General features: G+C 37.5%; 1 protein-coding gene across 2 annotated transcripts in view; it reads right to left on the reverse strand.

Annotated features, from left to right (window-relative positions):
• Positions 1–9,478: 9,478 nt before the first annotated feature.
• The window catches only part of LOC307158763 (uncharacterized protein), a 36,148-nt gene continuing 25,317 nt past the window's right edge, over positions 9,479–20,309 (reverse strand). The window contains exon 3 of one of the 2 annotated variants that reach the window (XM_079871638.1): positions 9,479–12,349. In XM_079871638.1, coding sequence (XP_079727764.1) covers positions 11,382–12,349 — 968 coding nt within the window. In that variant the 3' untranslated portion in view covers positions 9,479–11,381. The remainder of the gene's footprint in view (positions 12,350–20,309) is intronic. The other variant, XR_013821273.1, reaches the window with a different exon arrangement.

The following is a 20,309-nucleotide window of genomic DNA, read 5'->3' on the forward strand; positions in this document are numbered from 1 at the left end:
ATTATATTATTTTAATCAATTCGCAGTCATAAAACATGTGATAATCCGCATTCTCATGTATGTAGGTGCGCTGAAGTATTCCGTCAAAATGGCTGACACGCGGCTAGAGGTCACGTGACTGGGAGATCCCTATAGGCTACCTACTTTCACTTTTAAAAAGTCATCATAACCGCGCGCGCGATCTGCTTGCAGTCGAGATGGATGCTGAGGAGTTGAAGAAAATAATAGCTAGTGAAAACTGAAGAAAACAATGTTGTGAAAGGCTTACGGTTACGTGTCAGTTAAACTTTTCATCTCCAATCCTGTCTGTATTTGTGAGAAGTGGCGCTGTCCTGAGTTGAAAGATAGCCTACTTTAGGCTTTATTATCAAGTAAATAGGTGTGTGTAGTGTTCGTGTCGGCCGCTGTCCATTTCCTAAGGTTCTGAAATGCAATTTTTTTTTTTTTTTTTTTTTTAAAGGGCGTGCTCCCATGAGCACCCACGGAGGAAAATATAAATCGGCGCCTATGCCTGCAAGAGTCCAGTCATGCAGAGCAACGCAAACCGATCTGCAATAAATCGAATGAAAAAATGTCTAATAAGCCTTAAAAAAAAACAACAAAAAAACACACAAAAAAAACACAAAGTCTAATCATACAATATAAAGAATAATTCAACAATAATAACTTAAATATGAAACAAGTAATAAAAACTCAGTGAGTGTTTTAGCGCAATTTTCTGACGTCATGGGATCACAACACTAAGAGATAGTAAATCTTTGTATGTTTTTTGTTTTTTTTTTGTTTGTTTTTTTGTGTGCGTTCCCGAGATTAGACCTTCCTTAACATAATGCCGAAAACCCGAAGTCTCTAGGTGGTCTGGTTGAGGAGGAGATAGAAGTGCAAGATTGGTGCGCACAGACAGAACAGAAATCATGAGTTAACAATCGCAATTTTGTCCGTAGGAAAATTGCGCTAAAAAAAGGCATACTTTGATTCAAAACTCAACATGACTCATGATGTAACTCTTTTTTTTCTATTAATCTCATTTCACTCTGCAGTTCGTGGCCTTTCAATAAAAGCATGATTCTCACTTTTTTCACAGTTTTTAGCAAAACTTTCTTACTGTCTGCCAAGTGTGCACACTAACTTCAATGCTAACTGGTGGTCTATCTATGGTCCCAGAATTTGGTGTTCATGGAATCGAATTTGGAATCGGGACATTAGGACAGATTCACAGTTGTTTCACATTTCCTCAACTTATTAAAGATGGATTTTTCATGCCCTGGAAAAGAGTCTATATCTTTGCCTGACTGGTGTTGTTCAAGAACATTGAACTAAATAGAAACTGCATACAAGTATATTACTCTTACTAATTTTGCTATATTTTTTAATGGCAGAACTAGTAAGAGTAGTATGCTAGTATGTGGTTCTGAATTAAGCTATTAATTGACATCTGCCGGGAAGATGCCTAAGTTTCTTTATTGTGTGAGATTGTTCAGTAAGTGGAGATTGAAATTGAAATTATGTGATAACCTTCAATTATACACAAACTCTCAAGAGACAGTAACGCTGCAAATGAAAAATGATACTTTTGGGGTAATTAATATATACAAAAAGTCAAGTCAACTTCATTTATAAAGCGATTTTAACAATACAGATTGTTTCAAAGCAGCTTTACAGTGATAATAGGAAATTAAAGTAACAGAGATTGTTTTGGCTTTACAGCAGCTCTAGAATAAAGTTATTGTTCAGCTAAAGTACGTTTTTGATTGATTCACTTTCGTTGCAAAGATCATTAGTTATTAACTTAGGAGCCGCTTACATGACACCGTTTTAACTGAAAACAGAAAACTTTTAATGTGTTCTGGCCGTTCATTTGCACGACAACAGTGTTTGGTGGCTCAAGAACGCAAACTTTGAAATAGGTTCCAAGGTGCAAGTTTTGAGAAAATTTTAAAACATTATCATCTTCGTGTAAACTTCAAAAACGTGAATCTGTGAAAACAGTGATGCATATGCACATGCATATCACGTGTTTAGTCTATAGGTAAGAAAGGTAGAGTCACTGGTTTGTTGTTTTAACTAATATATTAAAATGTCCTGAGGCCTTTTCCTCTGTCCTTATATATAGCTGTCAATGATAAAAAAAAAAAAAAAAAAAAAAAACACCTTGGGAGTAAATACTTTAATAAGGGCACTATATATATATATAAAGTTATTTTAAAGCCTATTAATATCAGGAATATAATCATACCTTTTTCATTTTCCAGTGTTTTGAAGTAAATATAGTACAAGGAGAAAAGAGCTGCATTCACAACTAGCATGATAACTAACCGTAATATATTCCCCCCAAAAAAAGCAAAAAGCATAACATAAATCATCAAATACTCACAGAAGTGTAGACATGTAAGGTAGTGACAAAAAATGCTAAATATGGGGAAAATAGTTTGGGCTTTACTGCAAGATATATAAAAGGAAACATATCTCAAGATATAACACTACAAAATGCACTTTATTGCCAAAGGTTTTAGGACGTCTACCTTTACATGAACATGAACTTTGATGACATCCAATTCTTGATTATGTAGGGTTTAATATGGAGTTGGCCCACCATTTGCAGCTACAGCATAACAGCTTCAGCTTTTCTAGGAAGGCTTTCCACAAGGTTTAGGAGCGTGTTTAAGGGAATTTTTTATCATTCTTCTATAAGTGCATTTGTAAAGTCAGACACTGATGTTGGACGAGAGGGCCTGGCTAGCAGTCTCCGCTCTAATTCATCCCAAAGGTGTTCTATCGGGTTGAGATCAGGACTCTGTGCAGGCCAGTCAAGTTCCTCCACACCAAACTCGCTCATCCATGTCTTTATGGTACACAGCAAAATCCCCAGTGTTAAATTAACACTGCTCAGTGTTTATATGAGTCCACACTCAGAGTGTTATAAGTAACACTTAAGCAGTGTTGAAGTTAATGAGATAATTAAGTGATTAATTGAGTGATGATTGAGCATGAAGACACCTGATGTTGCTGTTGTTCCCAATTGCTTCCACTTTGTTAAAATACCACTAAAAGTTGACCGTGGAATATTTAGTAGTAAGTATTTAGTAATGAAGAAATTTCACAGATGGACTTCTTGCACAGATGACAACCTATCACGGTACCACACTTGAATTCAATGAGCTCCACATAAATGAGACCATCAAGTTACCTATTTTAGCAGATCCAAAACAGTAGAACACAAGAATAAATTGTAGTAAAAGCAAAACACGACAGCTTGCAAGCTCCCAACCCTCTAATACATGTTTTATCCATTTACGAGTCTCGTCATTGCTTGACTTTTTCTCCACAATGATGTTAGTTATTCCTAAACACAAAATTCATGATCAAAACACACATAAATATTTCAGAAACATTTGCATAAATTATCATGCAAAGCTGAATGAACAATAAGGAAACACATCACTATGTCAACTAAAAGTGAAGAAGACAGATCATTGAAAGCTGGGCCCGTATCCCTAAAGAATTTTTGTGCAAAAAGTGGCTCCTAGCGGCCAAATTCTAAGAAAATTCTCAGAGTCATGACGTTTTCTTAGAATTTCCCCTAAAAGTGACACGAAAATCCCAGTTAATATAAAAGCTATTCCTCAAGATTCCTAGCGCTTAAAAGGGCTCCTAAGGCGAGATCTGCTAAGAGCAGGGAAGAGGACTTTTAGTGGCTTAGGAGTTCCCCTAAGCAGCTGCACAAAATGGCCAACAGAGGAGGCAGGAGAGATGTCCTGCAAACACTGGATGACAGGGAATTATTGAGACGCTACAGATTGGATCGTGCAGGAATCATGTTTGTTATTTTATTTGTTAACAAGCCTTCATAAATAGACCAGCCAGCAATCACAGACATTGATAAAAGCTGAGCCGTGTTACCCTCGTTAAGACCACACTGAGTTGTAACGTTGCAATTTCTACTTCATTAAGGACAGCCCCTTGAGATAGGCCATCTTGTTTTCAATGGGGTCCATATGGGAGTGAAAGTACAAAATAGGCCAGCTAGGATATTAATATGAGCAAATAAGACACGAATCATTATTTGAACAGGGTGTAATGAGCTTAAGTTTTCACATATTTTAGATTCTAATGTTAGGCTATAACCCCTACAGCTTACTATTCATTTTCCAGATATTTTCTTGAATGTGAAATATTATTTACAATTACAGTCTGCATAAGATTAGAGTGTATAATTATGTTTATTGATTTGAGGGTACATCCTTTGCTCATTATCACCAAAAGTTCATTTTCATCAAACTTGTAGGATCAACCAATCACGGCTTTTGAAATGATGACTCATACCTAGCAACGGGGTCAACCACACCTCCTCACTAAGATAGGATTTTCCATCCATTCCTTGCTCAGAGTTCACTGAAAATGTTCTGGAATCACTTCTAAGCTAAAACTCCTGGCAAGGAATTTTTAGGCTAAGTTAGGAGCTCTCTGAGAGGATTCTCAGAATCTTTAGGGATACGGGCCCTGGTTTGCGGAGTTTTTTAATAAAAAAACCATGGCAATGTCATTTGGGGGGAAAAGTGAAAAAACTGCATTCTGGCCTCTGTGTAAGACAAAACTGCAGCCATGATTGCATTTAAATAAATATGATATTCACAAAGGACAGATATGGTTCCCTTTCTGTCAGTCACGTTCAATTTTAATGTCGAATGATGACATATAGGGTCTAACTTGGGAGCCTGTGTAGAAAAACGGCCAATGAAATTGGTGAGTGAGATTTGCATGCCGAGCCACTCCCCCGGACATACGGGTTTATAAGCAGGCTGGCAGCTCATTCATTCAGATTTCTGCTTTGGAGCCAAGTGGCCATTTTATGAACTATCGCTCTTCCAATTCACCTCTAAAAGACGTTAGCCCTCTTGCTGGTGATACTCTGGCACATTCAGAGGTGTTTCACAGATAAGTGCAGTGATTCCCCCCTGAGCGCTTCAACAATAAAAAATGGACAATGAGCATCTTTTCAAAGAAAAGGAGGACAGCAGAAGGGAAATGCTGTCTCCAAAAAGAGGTTGGTTTACTGGATAGTGCATGCCATCGTCTTGGCGTACCAGCCCCAAGGCAAGCCATACCCCCTCTGAGTGTGGGCTCACTCCACTGTGTTGCCTCCTCCTGGGTGTTTGCGCGCAGCACCTCTCTGATGGACATCTGCAGACCAACAGGCTGGGCAAGAAATAACACCTTTGCGAGCTTCTACAATCTCCAGGTTGAGATGGTTTCTTTCCATGTTTTGTGTATAAATAGGTAAAGAGTGGGAAGACTTGCTTGGTGTCTTGCTTGCAGCGCCATTCCCCTTTAAGTGGGACACAAGCGCTATCTAAGCTCTCAAGATAAGTTCCCCAGCTGGTGAAACCTGGATTGAAATGTCTCCCAACATCCTTCAGCAGTTAGACATGGCGGAGGCGTCCGACGCCAGGCCCAGTACTCGAGATGCATGCCCAGTCGGTCAGTCCTCTGGTAATCCCAGGTGTTTTCTTCGACAGTACGGTCTCCCCGTCAGTAAACCAGTGTCTTTCCCTTGGCAGATTCTGTTCTGCTCTGTCTCTGTGGCTGTAGTAGTTCCATCCTTTACTAGGCAGAACCTACCCGAGAGACCTTTCCATGTAGCACTGCCCCACATGTCAGTCAATTCGTATATCCACGTTTCCCCCTACGTGTAGGAAGTAGTCTCAGTACCATCACTTTCTATTTGGATGAGGTACGCTTCCCCAGCTTTAACAAACTATGGTTATGGCTGAAAAAAAAAATGGGAATAGAGAACCGAAGCACACTTCCCTTGAGGTAACATACAAAAGGAACAGCAGCTACGACTGTCTCCATGGTAAGCCCTGTCTCTTCCACCCCGTAGGGACTACAATTTTGGGCTTACATGGGGAGCTGGGTAGGTTATGATTTAGAGACAGCAGTTGACAAAAGGGCATGCTACAGCTTCCCAGCATCTGCATCTCCAACACTCGTAACACAGTTCAGTGGTTGTGGCGCATTCAATAGGGACCCAATATGTCGTCATTCAACATAACGTCTCGGTTACTGATGCAACCCTCATTCGCTGATGGAAGGAATGGAGACATTATGTCCCGCCTGCCACAACCTTGAACCAGCCCGCTGAATAGCCAGAACCATATCTCTGCTCCTCAGCATAAAACTGAATGACTGAGTGGTGTTTTTTCTCCTACACAGAGGTGACCCCGTATGTCAACATTCAATATAACAAGGGTTTTGTCAGTAACCGGAACGTTCCTTCATCAGTGGTCAGTGTGGGAAAATGGCCTTTAAAAATATTGATTGATCATATATCAAATGTTCCTACCTTTAATTACTTTAATTAGACACAGCAGAAGCATTAACACAAAGAGGGCTGTTATCATTGCTTTATCAGCTCCTGTATATTGTACAATTGTTGTCCAGCTGCATCTGAGAAGAACTATAGCACAGACACACATATAAACCAATTTTCTCAATATTCAATTTTTACCTTTTTATCTGCATTTACCTAATGCTCAAAAGCAGGGCAATTAGAGAAAATGTTTAATATGTACATTAAAACAGACAGAATCACAGCTCATCTTATAATACAGAACAATATATCTTTTATGGACCAACAACAGTAAATATTATTGTGAATTATTGATCATAAAAGTAAAAATAAAATACTTTTGGTGGACTATTTTAATTTACTGACCTGAAAAAAAAAACAATACGGTATAAACAGAAATCTGTATATCAATACTTGAAGAGTCAATCCATCTTCTAATCATGTCTGTGAACATAAAAAAAAATAATAATAAAATAAAAATACCACATACTGTTCATAACTCTAAAGTCGTAATAATAACATATTAAAACAATTTCAAATGTCCATATAATGCGCAATTTGTGAACCTGGACCATTAAACCAGTCACATGGGTAAATTTTTTGAAATTGAGATTTATACAACATCTGAAAGCTGAATAAATAAGCTTTCCATTGATGTGTGGTTTGTTAGGATGGGACAATATTTGGTCGAGATACATTTGAAAATCTGGAATTAAAAAAAAAAAAAATCGCCTTTAAAGTTGTCCATTTATGTTCGCGATAGTGCCGCATTTACTCACAAAAATAAATGTTTTATATACCGTAGGAAATTTACAAAATATCTTAATGGAACATGATCTTTACTTAATATCCTCATGATTTTTGGCATAAAAGAAAAATCGATAATTTTAACCCATACAATGTATTGTTGGCTATTGCCACAAATTTACCTGTGCTACTTGTGAATGGTTTTGTGATCCAGGGTCACATTTATGTTCACCACATTTGAATAATTACTGATTAATTTTAAAGCTGCAGTCCGTAGTTTTTCCACTGTGTCGCCATCTCTGTTCACCGCACCGGTGTGGACACTGGCATTCGCAATCACAGATTCTACTTTTTGGAAGTATGACCAACATAAGAATTTTCACCGGAAAATGTCTTCAGGACAAGTAAGTAACATCCATGCGTTTTACAATGGGTGAATCTCCAGTTGTCACTGGTGATTGTCGTTTGAACCTTTCTGGATCCACCATCAAATTGATGTTTAATTATATCAAGTGCTGTGAGAAAAGGCTATATCTCCACCTCCAACATCCTCACACGCAATATAGCCTACTAGCCGAGACACCTTTATGTGTACAGATGTGACGTAATGATGCAAAGACATTTCCCGCAGAAATCCACCCGTACCACTGGAATTAAACACATTATTACAAGCTTACCGTTTTAAATCGAGCTTAGGCACGCATATAGTTTTGGACACTGGCTGGTTATGTACTTGCTCAAAAATTTATTTTGGATAATTTTTAACCCAAAAAAGCAGCTTTAACAAAAGTTACAAAAGTTATTATAACAAAATAACCACAGAATAAACCTGGAAAGTCCTTTAAATACGGTGCAGCCCAAAACAGCATCAGAGGCCTCGTAAAGTAAAGAGTACAACAGGAGACCGTCTCATGTAGAGATCCTGAAACACAATCAAAGTTGAATGAATTTACAAATATCTGGAGGAAAGAAAAAAGATTTTTAACTCTCTGATCTTGAGTCACTGCTACATTATTAAAACATAACACTGAAAAACATTTTCAGTTATCTGAGCAATAAAGTTAAAATCAAATATTGTGCTTTTTTCATATTGGTGTCATCTGCTCTATACTCACCTTCAGCAAAACCCCAGAGGATGAAAGCAAAAAACAAAATCATATTTGGACAAAACACTAGCAAAACCTGAAGACGCAAAACTAGGGTAAAAAAAAACAAAAAAAACAAAACACCATCAGTAAGGAATGAAACAAATCAAATTGGAAACATAAAAATGTTTTGAACATCTATAGACATGAAAGACCTTCATTATGTGACCTGCTGTAGATATGAAGCAGAGTAGAAGTGCAGATCCAAATGCAAAAATACAGAGAATCAACACCATTATGTGTGAGAAAGAAAAACCTTTGGGAAAAAAAACAGACATTTTTTTTTATTTTCTCATGAAATGAATGGTTATGATTCCTGGGATGTTTAGGGCTGGTCCTGTCCTCGCCAATGTGTTTATATTCAAATGTGTCAGATTTAATTGTATTTCTGTTACTCACCCAGTCTCTCCAGTACTACAGTTGCATTGGCTGAAAGTCTTCCAGCAAACACCTGAAACATGTAAACTCCTTTGTCCTCAGTTCTGACACTCTTCAGTCTGAGAGAGAAGTTTCCTTTGGGGATTTCATCATTGAAGAACTCAATTCTGTCTCTGTATCGCTCATTTGATGAATCTGGAAAAGCCTCATTGTTTTGATAGAGCAGAACCAGAATATCTTCATCTTCATCTGTTTTCTTCCATGAAACTTCTTCAATGTGTTCAGGTTTGATGTGAGAGTCTACAGAGCAGTTCAGAGTGACGTCCTCACCCACAGACGCAGATATAGACTCATCTGACCCTGATACGACCAAACGCTCTGAAAGAACAGTGTATCACGTAATGAAGTTTTAAGTTCTACCAGAAAGACTCGGGAGAGTTATTTCAATAAACCATACATTTATTGACAGCTCAGCAAGCTGATAATCTACAAAGTCATTTGGCGTAGGCCCCGTCCGTAGTGCATAATCCGAGAGTATCGGATCTGCAATTCCTGCCTAAAGATGAAGGCAGGGGCACAGCCGACCCCCCTGGGAGGTATAGACGGGACCATCCTGGTGGTGGTGGGGAGGATGGGGGTAATCGTCGCTTCAGTATCTGCGAACTCAAACATGTGTAAGTACCGTGCTTTTATACAGTGAGCATAATAATATGATTGGATAGAAGTGAAGGCAATAAGTGACGTAGTAATTGAGTCTTCCCAGCAGAACTTATGCTAAAGCTTTCATTTCTGTTCAGTTATAAAATTTCTATACATACATTTTAGTTCAGACATACCAACATCTTTTATTTGAACCACAGTCTCTCCAGAATCCCGTTGACTGTAAACTTTACATGTGTAATTTCCCTCATCTTTAGCTGTCAGATTGTCCAGACGGAGGGAGAAGTTTCCATGTTGAATCTGATCAGTAAAGAAATGAGCTCTATCATGATAATCCTGCTGCTGGACCTCTGCTCGACTCTCACCATCTTGATACAGAACCAGAGCCTCTGAGTCTGTTCTTCTCCATTCCACCTCCAGATCTTTCACTGGTAAAGGTTCATCAACATAACAGGGCAAAACCACTGAAGATCCCAGATGAGAAACCAGAGGACCAGAGGGACTGTGCACATTAAACCCTGAAAATCCCACATTACTTTGCATAATGTAAAGCAAAAAACAATGATTCATAAACATATTACATTACACTTATCCTGTAAACAATAAGTACAAACAAACAAAACTTGTTTGTGAATTAATGAATTTGTTCAATTAAAATCATTAAATAAACTGACACTTTTGTTAGTATATTTACATAAACGGTATTTAATCATTTAATCAACAGAAAAGCAAACCATACCGTCACACATCCTCAGGACTTCAGCTATTAAAATAAACATAAGCAGGTTCATAAGCATATTCACATGAAAATATGACAATCTTCTCTCTATATTATCAATGCGCAGTTGTAAACAAGTTGAAGTAAACATTTTCACATTTACTTTCTGCTTTTATAAGGAAGCAAACGCTTCTTCAACAGATCCAGATCTTTTTTCCTCATTCTTTTTCCCTTCCCATGATGCCTAGGCCCTTTGGCGCCATAGTTGGCTTTGGGAAACGTTTTACTGATAAACTGGGAATAGAGGTGGTGCAACAAAGTCAAATATGTCAAATATGTGTTTTTGGACATTCAAGCATGAAAACCTATTCTGGAAGACCCCTAAAATGAAATCAAGTCTTTGAAAAGACTTCCCCTTTAACACTCATTTTGTATTTTTTACTGAATGTGATAAAACAGCACATGAGTGACTTCTTAGAGACTTCTTTTACTTCTTAGTAAAAATCTTAGAGAATCTGATTTTAACAGTACTTAAGTGTTTTACTCATACTGAATGAAGGATCAAAGATGTACTATAGTCCTTAACACCTAAGAGACATGCCAGTGAAAAACAAGTAACAGAAGATTTGTGAGGAGAGAAATCAAGTTTATTTTCTAAAATAAAAATAAAATGGAACATATTTAAAAATGCAGTCAAGTAGAGATTAAAAGTAGCTAACATCTTTGATAGTCAAAGTAGCCAAAGTAAGTACATTTCCTCAAATATTTTACACCACTGGATATTAAAATATCCACTTTATATCTGCATTAAAGGAAATAATTTCTAAATTTGGAAAAATGGAGCATAGCTGTAAGAAAACTTGTGGAAAGAGCACGATTGAATCATCAAATGCAAGTTGCTCTTTATTGTAACTGAAACTAAGCAAAATAATGCACTGCGAAAAAATAAAGCGAAGATGAACAAATGACAACCAAGAACAAAAGTTTAACATTCAGCTCACAAGAGTATCTACAAGCAAGAGTTTGTTGTTAGTCGCCAGCAACAGCACAGCAGATCCAGACAAACAATGAAACTCAAAACTGTCCTGTTCCTAGAGTTAACATTACAACAAAAGCATATCTTGGTTCTGTGAAAAATAGCTAAACCAATGCTACTCACATGTGGAGTAGAAACAACGCAATAACTGCATCCATTTTCAGGCCTTCCCGCTTCAGTCTCTCAATGCTGGAAAGCTTTTCTAATAATAATGAGGCTCCTAAAGTTCTTGCATGATCATAACCCTTCTTTTCCCAATGGTTTTTCTATGACATTTTATCTTTTGTAATGTCTCTCAGCCATCCCTATCTTTAAATGTTCTAATCTTTCTTCAAATCTCCCTCTTTCTCACTCTCCCTCTCGTCCCCCATCATGAGTGGACATGCCCCCTACAGCTGATTGGCTACAAGTGTGTTGTGCTGCTCGATCTGATCCACTTTCAGCAGCTTTTCTGTTGCTTACTGTACCTTTAAGTTGCCTTACTGCAGAGTGAGAATTGCGAAGATGAGTTTTTAGACTTGTGTTCCATTTAAATCTCTTCTCACATAGATGACATGCGTAAGACATCTCTTCAGTGTGATTTCTCATGTGACTATTAAATCCTTGTTTAAAGGTGAAACTCTTTCCACATTGGGAGCAGGTGAAAGGCTTTTTTCCAGCATGAATTCTCATGTGAGTTTCAAGGCTTTCTCTACGTGTGAAAGACTTTCCACACTGAGAACAGGTGAAAGGCTTTTCTGAAGTGTGAGTTGCCAAATGAACATTAAGGTGTGTTTTATATGTAAAACTCTTTCCACAGTAGGAGCAGACAAAAGGCTTTATTCCAGCATGAATTCTCATGTGATTCTTGAGGTTTTCTTTACGTGTGAAAGTGTTTCCACATTGAGAGCAGGTGAAAGGCTTTATTCCAGAATGAATTTTCATGTGACTCTTGAGGTTTCCTTTACGTGCAAAAGTGTTTCCACATTGAGAACAGGTGAAAGGCTTTTCTGAAGTGTGAGTTACCAAATGATCCTTAAGGTGTGATTTCTTTGTAAAACTCGTTTCACACACATAACAGGTGAAAGGTTTTATTCCCGCATGAATTAACATGTGATTCTTAAGGCTTGTTTTACGTGTGAAAGAGTTTCCACACTGAGAACAGGTGAAAGGCCTTTCAACTTCGGTCATTTGAATGCTGATTTGTGAGCAACTTTTTTCGGGTTTGAAGCAACTCAATGATTTTTCTCCAGCGGTGGCATCCTGAGCTTTCTGATGCTGATGTTTCTCCTCCACTTCATTCAGATCTTGTATTTCCTCTTTTACTTTCATCAAGCCTAAAATGAAAATGATGAAAATCAATTGGGACAATTGGAAAATAAAAGAATTAGCATGACAATGTAGGGCCAACTAAAAACTTAAAAAAAAAAAATCCATTGTGTTTTTGAAAAGTTTCATGCAAAGAAACACTACACTACTTTAAACTGAACACAGAATACGCATGCACATACACAGTACCCGTGGTATTAGTTCTGATCTATCGGCCACCACATTTAATCAAAGACTTCATAGTGGAGTTCTCGGAATTTGTAGGTGACTTGATCACTTAATATGAATGCATCCTGATTTTAGGTGACTTAAATGTGCATATATGTTGCCCTTCTAAGGCTAACCTCTGAGTTTTTAAACATCATTGACTTTTAACCTTCGGCAGTGGGTTCATTATCCCACACATATTCATGGACACATGGATCACATTCTGTCATATGGGTTATCTGTAACTGAAGTTGAAGTTGTTGATTCTGCTATCTCTGATCATTTTCCTATTTTATTTAAAATGTCTCTTCCTCAGCTTTCTCAGCTTCCTCGCCTGTTTCAATTCTTCATCTGGGCAGACTTCAAACTCTCTGACAGACGTTACACTGTTTCAAACACCACACAAGCCTGTGCATATTTACCTCATTTTGAAGTAGATTTTATGAAGTTCTATAATGAGTTTAATCCTCTTCTATTTTTAGAATTCCCACTACTTGACCTTGATGTGGAGCATTATTGTTCCCTTTTAAATACTGTTTGGGAAGATATTTTAAGTCTTACTGCTCCCTACAAGTCCTTTAAGTCAAAATCTACATACAAATTGGAGCCAATGGGTCGATCATAGTATACACTCCTAGAGACAGCTGTGCAGAAAAGCAGAAATAAAGTGGAAAAAAGACAATTACATTTCTCGTACGAGATCTTAAAGGACTGCCTATTGTTATATCAAAATGTGGTTAAGAAAGCTAAGGCTTCCTATTTTTCTAAACTGATTGAGAAACATCACCACACCCCAAAAGCACTTTTTTTCTGTCATTAGCCGCGTTTCCATTACCCTTCAAATTGCGCAAATTGAAATTGCTAATTGAAAATACACCCAATGGAAACACGTCAATTTCGCAAAAACTCCCATTTATCGCAAAAAAGTTTTTACGCTCGCATGAGGTGGTTTTTCAGGCAATTCGAAAAAGGAATATTTCGCAAAACTGCAATGGAAACAGTTTTTGCGCGTTTACAGGTCATCTGACTTAGAAGGCGCAGTGTGTTTGGACAGAATACGAGACGGAGTTCTTTATTGAATTCATAAAAGACAAAAGAATGACAGAAATACTGGATTCTAAACCTCAAAGAAATGCCACAATCAAGACCTCGGAGCAGAAATTAGTGAGAAAAACCCAGAAACACTTCATATGTGCCACTCACAGTATAGCCTAAGGGTCTTTCCTTGCCATTAATGCTTGGATAACACGCCTAAGTTCCCTTTCATTAATAATAATAATGTCTAGTGCGGTAACGTGGCTGTGATGTACAGTGAGGAAAATAAGTATTTGAACACCCTGCTATTTTGCAAGTTCTCTCACTTAGAAATCATGGTGGGGTCTGAAATTGTCATCGTAGGTGCATGTCCACTGTGAGAGACATAATCTAAATAAAAAAATCCACAAATCACAATGTATGATTTTTTAACTATTTATTTGTATGATACAGCTGCAAATAAGTATTTGAACACCTGAGAAAATCAATGTTAATATTTGGTACAGTAGCCTTTGTTTGCAATTACAGAGGTCAAACGTTTCCTGTAGTTTTTCACCAGGTTTGCACACACTGCAGGAGGGATTTTGGTCCACTCCTCCACACAGATCTTCTCTAGATCAGTCAGGTTTCTGGGCTGTCGCTGAGAAACACGGAGTTTGAGCTCCCTCCAAAGATTCTCTATTGGGTTTAGGTCTGGAGACTGGCTAGGCCACGCCAGAACCTTGATATGCTTCTTACAGAGCCACTCCTTGGTTATCCTGGCTGTGTGCTTCCGGTCATTGTCATGTTGGAAGACCCAGCCTCAACCCATCTTCAATGCTCTAACTGAGGGAAGGAGGTTGTTCCCCAAAATCTCGCAATACATGGCCCCGGTCATCCTCTCCTTAATACAGTGCAGTCGCCCTGTCCCATGTGCAGAAAAACACCCCCAAAGCATGATGTTACCACCCCCATGCTTCACAGTATGGGATGGTGTTCTTGGGATGGTACTCATCATTCTTCTTCCTCCAAACACGTTTAGTGGAATTATGACCAAAAAGTTCTATTTTGGTCTCATCTGACCACATGACTTTCTCCCATGACTCCTCTGGATCATCCAAATGGTCATTGGCAAACTTAAGACGGGCCTTGACGTGCTGGTTTAAGCAGGGGAACCTTCCGTGCCATGCATGATTTTAAACCATGACGTCTTAGTGTATTACCAACAGTAACCTTGGAAACGGTGGTCCCAGCTCTTTTCAGGTCATTGACCAGCTCCTCCCGTGTAGTTCTGGGCTGATTTCTCACCTTTCTTAGGATCATTGAGACCCCACGAGGTGAGATCTTGCATGGAGCCCCAGTCTGAGGGTGATTGACAGTCATGTTTAGCTTCTTCCATTTTTTTATGATTGCTCCAACAGTGGACCTTTTTTCACCAAGCTGCTTGGCAATTTCCCCGTAGCCCTTTCCAGCCTTGTGGAGGTGTACAATTTTGTCTCTAGTGTCTTTGGTCAGCTCTTTGGTCTTGGCCATGTTAGTAGTTGGATTCTTACTGATTGTATGGGGTGGACAGGTGTCTCTATGCAGCTAACGACCTCAAACAGGTGCATCTACTTTAGGATAATAAATGGAGTGGAGGTGGACATTTTAAAGGCAGACTAACAGGTCTTTGAGGGTCAGAATTCTAGCTGATAGACAGGTGTTCAAATACTTATTTGCAGCTGTATCATACAAATAAATAGTTAAAAAAATTATATATTGTGATTTCTGGATTTTTTTTTTTAGATTATGTCTTTCACAGTGGACATGCACCTACGATGACAATTTCAGACCCCTCCATGATTTCCAAGTGGGAGAACTTGCAAAATAGCAGGGTGTTCAAATACTTATTTTCCTCACTGTATATATAAACTTACCAACGTCCTTTTTGGATTTTTGGAATGACTTATTGCGAGAGGAAAAAATTACGTTTTAGTCGCATAACATCGGTTAATGGAAACGCCGTCATTTTGCAATAGTGTTTTATCTATATTTAGAAAAAATTGCAAAGTCCCAAAGTTTTGCGCAAATCTTTAATGGAAACGCGCCTATTAACTCCGTTTTAAATCCCCCATAAACTCTCTTTGCTGCCCGTCTTTGGCACTCTGTGAGGATTTTGCTAGCTACTTTGGCAATAAATTTTCTAATGAGAGTCCAATTTTAAGTCTCCGATCAGGAAATACTGACAGAGATAAGTTCTCCTACCCTATGGACCTCTTTCAATCCTGTCTCTCTACATTCTGTAAAGGAAGACATGTTTAAACTTAAACCTTCCTTTTGTAGTTTTGTCAAAGTACCGTTACTTCGGTACCAAGTCGATACTGAAATTTTGAAAATGTGACGATACCAGCATTTCTGTAGTACCGGTAGTACCAAGGTCCAGGTACATTCGGTAGACTAGCCACTAATAGGCGCTCCTTTCAGTCACTTCAGTGTTAACCTACGCACAGGGCTCCAGACTAACTAACTGCAAAAAGACTTTTTAAATATGAATCCTGGATGTTCTGCATGTCTCTGTGTGAATGAATGGTGCAGAGTCAGACTCGTGGTTTCATATACCACACACACACATAAAACAGACAGTGAAGCACTCATGACACTCGCTGTGTTTTCAGCCTCACTGTATGAGGACATGAACGCATAAACTTCATCTCTAGAGCCGCTCTGAGAGAGTCACTCCATCAGCATTTTACCATTTCATTTGACAACCCGTCAAAATAAAAGTTTGGTTTAACTTGAAGAAATGAACAGGAAAATATTAGGCTTCTTGTACAGGAGATTTAAATACAACTCAATGTAATAATACTAACATTAATAATAATAATAATAATAATTATTATTATTATTATTATTATTAGGTGTGCATAGAGAGTTGCTTATTGTTTCACTTGATCTTTTTTTATAAATGTTTACTTTTTAACAGCATGTAGCCTTCAAATGTTTATATGTATTATTTACTTATAATGATTACATCATAAATAACAAACTCATTGATTTTTTTTTTCAAATAGTTAAATAAAATAGTTCAATAGTTCTGCTGTGGTACCGAAACTGGTACCGAGAACCGTAACATTTTAATGGTATTGGTACCGACTACTGGAATTTTGGTATCGTGACATCCCTGAACGTATGACACTTTAGGTCCTCGTTATCTAAGATATTTTTTTGATACTGTCAGCCCTGGGTTGGTGTCGTTAATAATCCTTGCTTGAGGGAGCTTTACCCTCGAGTTTGAAAATTGCCTCAATTACGCCCATACTAAAGAAACCGTCACTTGATGCCTTTATTTTATAAAATTTTCATCTCATATCTATTGTGCCGTTTATTTCCAAGGTATTGGAAAAAAAAATATTTTTACAGCTTCAGACCTTCTTAAAATGACAATTATATTTTTGATAAGTTTCAGTCGGGGTTTAAATCTCTGCACAGCACATAAACCGCTCTTATTAGAGTTCTCAATATTTACATGGGTACAGATTCGGAAGATCACGTCATTTTAGTAATGTTAGATTCGTCTTCTGCTTTTGATACTGTTGACCATCTGATTCTCGTTTCTCGGCTGGAGGCTTGTGTTGGCCTAGGGGGCTAGGTTTTAAGTTGGATCAAATCTTTTTTAACAAATAGAAGTTTCTCTGTAAAAATGGGATGTTTCTCCTCTTCTCTACGAAATTTATCCTGCGGTGTGCCTAAGGGTTCTGTCTTAGCTCCTGTCCAATTCTCCCTCTATCTTCTTCGTTCTATTTTTAGGAAACACAATATCTCATTTCACTGTTATGCTGATGACATGCAGATTTATATGCCTTAGTCAAGGAAAAATAAAAGTGCTCTAGACAGTTTGACAGCATGTCTTAAGGAGGTAAAAACTTGGCTTGCCAAGAATTTCCTATTTTTGAACTTTTTGTTTATTTTGAAATAAACAGAAGTTATTGTTTTTGATTGTCAAGACATGATTTTGACCTTGGATCTCTAGATCTATTTATCTCTTCCCAAGTTCAGAGCTTTGATGTTAGATAGTTCCCTAAAATTTGATAAGCAAATTAGTGCTGTCATTGGATCTAGCTTTTTTTAATCTACGTTATCTAGCGAAAATCAAACATTATCTTCCCAAGTTCCTCCTCGTTGGAGACTGCGATCCATGCTCTTATTACCTCACGCCTGGACTATTGCAACTCCCTTTATTTTGGTGTACCAAAGTCCCAAACGGCATGCATACAGGTTGTTCAAAACACTGCGGCGAGATTACTGAAGGAAAAGAGGAAATTTGACCATGCCACCTCTCTTCTGAGATCCTTTCATTGGCTACTGATAAATTCCAGAATTTAATATAAAATTTGAATACTCATGTATAAATATTTAAATGATTTAGCACCTTCTTATCTGTCTGACTTACTCCATTCATATTCTCTCACTAGAAGTCTTAGATCTGAAACAAAACTTCTGCTTCAGATACCTAGAACCTGGCTAAAATCAAGGGGAAACCGAGCTTCTGAAGTGGCTGGCCCCACACTGTGGAACAAGCTCCCAATTTATATTAGATCGACTTCCTCTCTGTCTGAGTTCAAGTCTTGTCTAAAAACGCATTTATTTTCCTTATGCCCTTTTGAGCATTTAACTGAGGCTTGAATGTTTGTAGACATTTAAGAGGTTGTTGTTGTTTCGACCTTGATGTATTGCAATACTGAGTTGTTCCATTTTATTTTGATTTTAGAAAATAAACGTGAATGCTCTCTTCACAAATCTTCTGTTACTTGTTTTTCACTGGCATGTCTCTTTAGGTGTTGAGGGCTATAGTACATCTTTGATCCTTCATTCAGTACGAGTAAAACACTTAAAGTCCAACTGAAATAAAAATTGACCCTATTTACTTTGTTAGTGCATATTACTAGTCTTGTGGTGAAAAATTAATCTGTGCAAGTTAATACACAGAAAAAAATTGTTTGCAGTCGTAATCTTTAATCAAAGTCTGAAAAGTTACTTCCGGTCTGGAATGGCGTTCCTTCTCTGATGATGTAGGTTTGACGGCTTGGGTTGGGAAACGCTTAACCACTCCCCTCAAACCGTTAGTCTGCTATGAGCGAGAGATGGAGAGGAGGAGCACTAGAGTAAAACCCTGCCCTCTGTTCAATATTCCTTTTCACTGGGAAACACGTCACAACACTGGAGAAAAGTCGTTTGCAACTTCCGGTTCATGCGGACTTTAAGTACTGTTAAAATCAGATACATTAAGATTTTTTACTGAAGTGATATTACAATTGGTGGCATATAACTTGCTGTAAGGTATGTCTACTTTTATTCAAGTATGGTTTTCAGGTACGTACTTTATTCTGTTAATATATTTAGCCTTCAGTTTAAATGTGTAATTTTAGCATGTGCTCCACTGCATAGTGAACAAATTATGCTTTATACTGTACAGACCAAAACATGGTCTATAAGTCACTCATGCTGTGTTTTATCAAAATCAGGAAAAAATACAAAATGAGTGTTAAAGTCAACTCAAGTCAAGTTAAATTTTATATAGCACATTTAAAAAACAACAGAGTTGTGCCAAAGTGCTGTACAGAACTACAATGTGCAAATAAAAAGCATCGAAATAGACAAGGCAAAATACAATTATAGACACGTTACCCCCGATACAATCCATTTAATAGATCATATAAAATCAATCAAAAGCGACTTAATTAAAAGCCAGAGAGAATAAATAAGTTTTAAGAACCGATTTAAAACTGGATAATGATGGAGCAAACCTCACAGCGAAGGGCAAACTGTTCCAGAGTTTAGGTGCCGCAGTAGAAAAGGCCCGACAACCCTTGGTTTTACAGTGAAAGCGTGGGACAGTTAAAAGAAGCTGATTACAAGACCTAAGAGTTCTTTGGGGAGTGTACAAAGTCAGAAGGTCACATATGTATTTTGGTGCAACACCGGATAGCGCCTTGTACACAAAAACTGCCATTTTAAAATCGATTCTGAACTTAACCGGAAGCCAATGTAAAATTTCTAGGTTAGGAGAAATGATCTCTCTTTTTTGTACTGGCCAGAAGTCTCGCTGCAGCATTTTGAACAACTTGCAGGCGAGAGATTGTAGTTTGAGGCAGACCACAGTACAGGGAGTTACAGTACACTGTTAAAAATTACCTGTAAATTTTACAGTAAAATACTGGCAGCAGGGTTGCCAGCCAATTACTGTATTTTTTACAGTAGCGTTTCTGTAATTTAATTTACAGAATTTTACTGTATTACAGTAAAATTCTGTAAATTAAATTACAGAAACGCTACTGTAAAAAATACAGTAATTGGCTGGCAACCCTGCTGCCAGTATTTTACTGTAAAATTTACAGGTAATTTTTAACAGTGTATGTAAAATGGAGTATACAATATATTTTCCTGATTTTTGAGTATTAATGACTGGCAGCTGAATTTTAAATGTAAATTATTTATCAACTACATAAGCTTTAAACAATTGTTTTTAAATACATAAAGTGTTGTATAATGCACAACTTAATTCCCCTATTACTTCACAAAACAAAAAAATAATTCAACATACTTATCTTGAAAAACAGGTAAAAATGTATAACTTTAAAATCTGCATGAAAAAAAGTCATAAACAGTGTATTTTGTATTATTTTGATTTCATTTTTATTTACAAAATTGTATTTTTTTTAAAAATGGACATGAAATTAAATATTATTAAATTACTTGAAACAAATTAGC

This window comes from Squalius cephalus (assembly GCF_949319135.1).
Source record: "Squalius cephalus genome assembly, chromosome: 1".
Taxonomy (NCBI): Eukaryota; Metazoa; Chordata; class Actinopteri; order Cypriniformes; family Leuciscidae; genus Squalius; species Squalius cephalus.